The 4,442-nt window shown below is 45.9% G+C and overlaps 1 protein-coding gene across 1 annotated transcript; it reads right to left on the bottom strand.

Annotated features, from left to right (window-relative positions):
- Nucleotides 1-215: 215 nt before the first annotated feature.
- On the bottom strand, nucleotides 216-2,447 carry LOC130458885 (endogenous retrovirus group K member 8 Gag polyprotein-like). The gene has a single exon (XM_056825880.1). It carries the CDS (start codon nucleotides 2,445-2,447, stop codon nucleotides 216-218), a length of 2,232 nt encoding a protein of 743 aa, XP_056681858.1.
- Nucleotides 2,448-4,442: the final 1,995 nt, after the last annotated feature.

Here is a 4,442-nt window from a genome sequence, read left to right as displayed (position 1 = left end):
TTGGGCTAGTCGGTGGCCAGCAGGGATAGTAACCGGGCCATGGGGAGACTCAACAATGAGCTTTATTTCTCCTGTATAGTCATTGTCCACTAATGTGGGGTGGACCACAACTCCCTGTAGAGTAGTGAGTGCCCTTCCGATGATTAAGAAGAACATACCAGGGGGTGGTGGACCAGTGACACCGGTGGAAATGACCTCAGGGCCATCCTCAGGGGTTAATATTCTGGTGGAGGAGGAACAGAGGTCCAAGCCTGCGCTGCCTGTTGTGGCTCGAGCAAGGGTGAGGGGAAGGGGCTCCCGAGGGAGCCCCGCATCCCGTTTCCCTGGACAGGTGGAATATTTTGTCCATTTGAGGTAGTTTTGGAGCGGCAGTCGCTGGCCCAGTGACGCCCTTTCCTACATTTCGGACAGACACTTGGGGGCAGTCTCGAAGGCACACCCGAGGGGCTGAAAGGTAAACTAGGGGCAGCCTGATTGGAGGGACATTCACGAGCAGTCTGATTGGAGGGACATTCACGAGCAATCTGATTGGAGGGACATTCACGAGCAAAATGTCCGGGCATGCCGCACTTAAAGCAATTACGGGGAGCGTTCTGTCGGGTGGCTTGAATGGCTGCCCCAATAGCTAAGGAGATAGATTTGTTAATTCTGTGGTCATAAGAGTCAATATCATTACATAAGCGGATCATGCCGTTCAGATCAAGCTCTCTAGATTTTGCTCTAAGGGCGGCCTTACAGGCAGGGTTGGCGTTTTCAATGGCCAGGTGTCTAACCACTGGGTTATCGGTACCGTCCTGTCCCAAGACCCTTTCTGTTGTCTCTAAGAGTCTGGCTACAAATTGAGCATAGGGCTCGTTTGGTCCCTGGAGGATTTTAGAGATCGGGGCGGTGATGGCCCCGGAGGCAGGGACAGCGCGCCATGCAGTTAAGGCTGCGTGGGCAGTTTGCATGAGGAGGCCAGGAGGCAATCTCAATTGCATGGTGTCAGGGGCATAACGACCTCGACCGATGAGTTTGTCTACTGTCCAATTGGCTGTTTGGGGGTTTGTGAGATTTGATTTTGCTTGATTTTCTGCCCTTTCCTGAAACTCTGCCTTCCAGGTTAAAAACTGGCCTCTAGACAAGACAGATTGTGTAACCTTAGTCCATTCTGAGGGGAGTAAGTGCCCATCTCCCCCGAGACTTTCCAAGATAGAAAGGGTAAAGGGAGCATTAAGGCCATAGTTTTTTACTGCTGAATGGAGGTCCTTAATCTGTTTGAATTTAAGTCTTTTAAATGGGTGGGCATGGGGCCGGATTGTATCGGTGGTATGGACCCCTTGATTCGCTTCTTCATCCCCCTCCTCTCTGTCAGATTCAGAGGAAACGGGGGGTGAATTTTGGTAGGGTTGGGACAGTTCGTCAGGGATCTCCTCTATGTCTACATCCTCCGGGGTGGTACCGGTGGTAGTCCTACGCCTGGTAACTACCGGGAGGGCCAGGAGGGGCTTTTGTAGTTTGGAGGGGTTGTTTTTAGGTTTTTTTGAATGTGAGATTGGTTTCAGGGTGGCGACCTGAAGGTCATGTAATTGGCTTGTTAAGTGGCCGATCTCATGTTGTAAGTCTATAAATTGTTTGAGATCAGTGATTTGCTTAGTTAATTGAGCAGTGGCTATCTTTAGGTCATTTGTATTGGGAAGAGTTGGTAAAGTCGGGGAAGGGTAAAGCGGATTATAGGGAGGGGGCTTGTTTTTAAGGAAGTCTGGGGGGTAGTATCCGGCTGCCGCCTCATCCAGTTCAGTCTGGTATGCTGGATTGAGGGTCTCTGGTGTATTGCTATCGTAAAGGACAGGGTAGAGAGCGGGTCTGCGGGAGGGAGGGAGAAGAGCGGAGCCTCGGGAGGGGAGTGTTCCTAGGGGCGGGGACTGCTTCTCCTGAAGAGCGGAGGGGAGTGTGGGGGTGGGAGGAGGGAGTGGTTCTGGTAAGTGTGAGGGGATGTTAATACGTTCGTCTAAAAGAGACGGGGTTTTGTAATTTTTGCCCATGCTGTCTAATTCAGGGGTTTCTTGAGACGGGGTTTTGTAATTTTTGTCTATGTTGCCTAATTCAGGGGTTTCTTCAGTCTGTTTTTTACTTTCTTCAATAGCGTCCTCAGCAAGGCTGAGGAGGTGGGAGACCTGTGTACTGGAATCAGCCTCTTTAAGGATGTCCCGAATCAGGCCATAAAAAGTAAAGAAATCCTCAGGGATGGGCTGACCTGAGCGTGCAAAATCATTAAGGTCTCGGCCAACCTTATCCCAAGTTAGGGGGTGAATGCCAGGGCCATGGAGAATGAGCCACGGGCAGCGTTGTTCAATAAAGGAGAAGAAGCGCAACAGATCTCTTTTCTTAACTTCTACATTGCGCTCTTTAATTCTTTCTTTTAATTCTTTTATAAACAGAGCTTCCTTAGATAGTGTTTTCCCCATTTTCAAGCACACATAAGATTCGCTTCCCCGGTTTCCTGGCCGCACTGCTCGCGCAAGAACGGAACCGCAGTAATTCCAGGTCCACACTCAGAAACAGGTCAACGGCAGTCGAACCGCGAGATCAACTCTCCACGAATTGGCCTCTCCCCTTTGGTCAAAGAGGGGTCCCTTATATTTGAGCGTAGGCGTGCCGTATAAGCCCCGGCCAGGTTCCCCAAAGGGGCGCCCTATTACTCGTATATATAAGGGGACTGTTATTCCGTTGCCATCAAAATACACATACATTCAACCATTCACACAATGGGGTTTGAGAGGGGGATATGACTGGGACAACTTACCATTCCTCGAGATCTGTTCGATCTCTACCTGTTACTGTAGTCTCGATTTCGGCGCCGAACTTTTCCTCAGTTGTCCGGTGGTCGCTCGGGCCCCACGTTGGGAGCCAGATCTGTCGGGGACCAGCCCCTTACGACCCCTGAGAGGGGAGGGGGAGAGAGAGAAGGAAAGGGGAAGAGACAAGTAAGGAACGGACAGCTCTCACATGGTATGCAAAGAGGAGTCGTTTATTGAGGTAAAGGCATGTTATTATATACTTGTGGCTAGGGGGAGAAAGTAAATATTAGGGGAGGGGTCTTGCATTCCTTACGGACATCTGGAGCTAGTTTGGGGAGGCATCCTGTGATAAGGGAGGAAGTGGGGAGGGGGCATGTCAGGTTTGCACTAATTTATATCTGTTGGAAAACATCTTGTGATAAGGGAGGAAGTGAGGCTTGTTAGGTTTGCACTGTTTCTTGTCTGTTGTCAGGTTCTGTACATCCATGGTTACATGATTCATGATTTTCCCCATCACTTTTCCCTCCCCTCTCCCAAAGTTGACAAGTAATTCCACTGGACTATATAAGTATCATTGTTCAAAACCTATTTCCATGTTATTCATATTTGCAACAGAGTGATCTTTTAATGCCAAAACTCCAATGATATTCCCATCAAACCAATTGATTGATCATAATGTTTTTCTTCTGAGTTTCTACTTCCAAAGTTCTTTCTCTGGATGTTGATAGTGTTCTTTCTCATAAGTTCCTCAATACTGTCCTGGATCATTGCAGTGCTGCTAGTAGAAAAGTCTGCTACATTTGATTGTGTCACAATGTTTCAGCTTCTGTGTACAATGTTCTTCTGGTTCTGCTCATTTTGCTCTGCATCAGTTACTGGAGGTCTTTCCAATTCACATATAATCCTCCAATTCATCATTCCTTTCAGGACAATGAAGGAATAATTAAAAAAGTCAGATTTGGAGAAATGAAAACTAATAATTCCATGAGATATCAAGAAATAAACTTTTTAAAAGTCAAAGGAATGGGGGAAAAATAGAAAAGATGTGGAATATCTCAAGGGGGAAAAACAACTGACTTGGAATATAGATCAAGGAGAGATAATTTCAGTTTCATCAGACTACCTAAAATCCATGAACAATGACAAAAAAGCTTCAAAATCATATTTCAATAAATTGTAAAGGAACATTGATCAGATTTCTTGGAACTAGAAAGCAAAATAAACATTAAAATAATCCTCTGGTCATTTCCTGGAAGAAATATCAAAAGGAAAACTCATGGTAACACTATAGCCAAAATCCAGAGTTGCTACATCAAGGGAAAAATATAATACACAGTCAAAAAGAAACAATTCAAATATCATGGAGCCACAGGCAGTACCACACAAAATGTACCTACCAATATAAAAGCACTACCACTGTTAAAGAGTAGAGGCCTCCAAATATTACGTTCCAGAAAGCAAATGAGCTAGGATTACAATATAGAATAGCCTACCCAGCAGTATAGTCCTCCACAGGAAAAAAAAAAAGGAATATTTAATGAAATAAAAGATTTCAAGCACTCCTGAAAAGACCAGAGCTTGATAGAAAATTTGACATTCAAACACAAGACTCAAAAGAAGCATAAAAAAGTAAACATGAAATAAAATCATAAAAGACTAAAT

This window comes from Monodelphis domestica, chromosome 4 (assembly GCF_027887165.1).
Source record: "Monodelphis domestica isolate mMonDom1 chromosome 4, mMonDom1.pri, whole genome shotgun sequence".
NCBI classification, from domain to species: domain Eukaryota; kingdom Metazoa; phylum Chordata; class Mammalia; order Didelphimorphia; family Didelphidae; genus Monodelphis; species Monodelphis domestica.
The sequence above is the reverse complement of the archived record's forward strand: the minus strand, read 5'-3'. Positions and strand labels throughout refer to the sequence as shown.

Excerpts from the sequence above, each read along its gene's own strand:
- LOC130458885 (XM_056825880.1), bottom strand. The coding sequence starts at position 2,447 with ATGGGGAAAACACTATCTAAGGAAGCTCTGTTTATAAAAGAATTAAAA.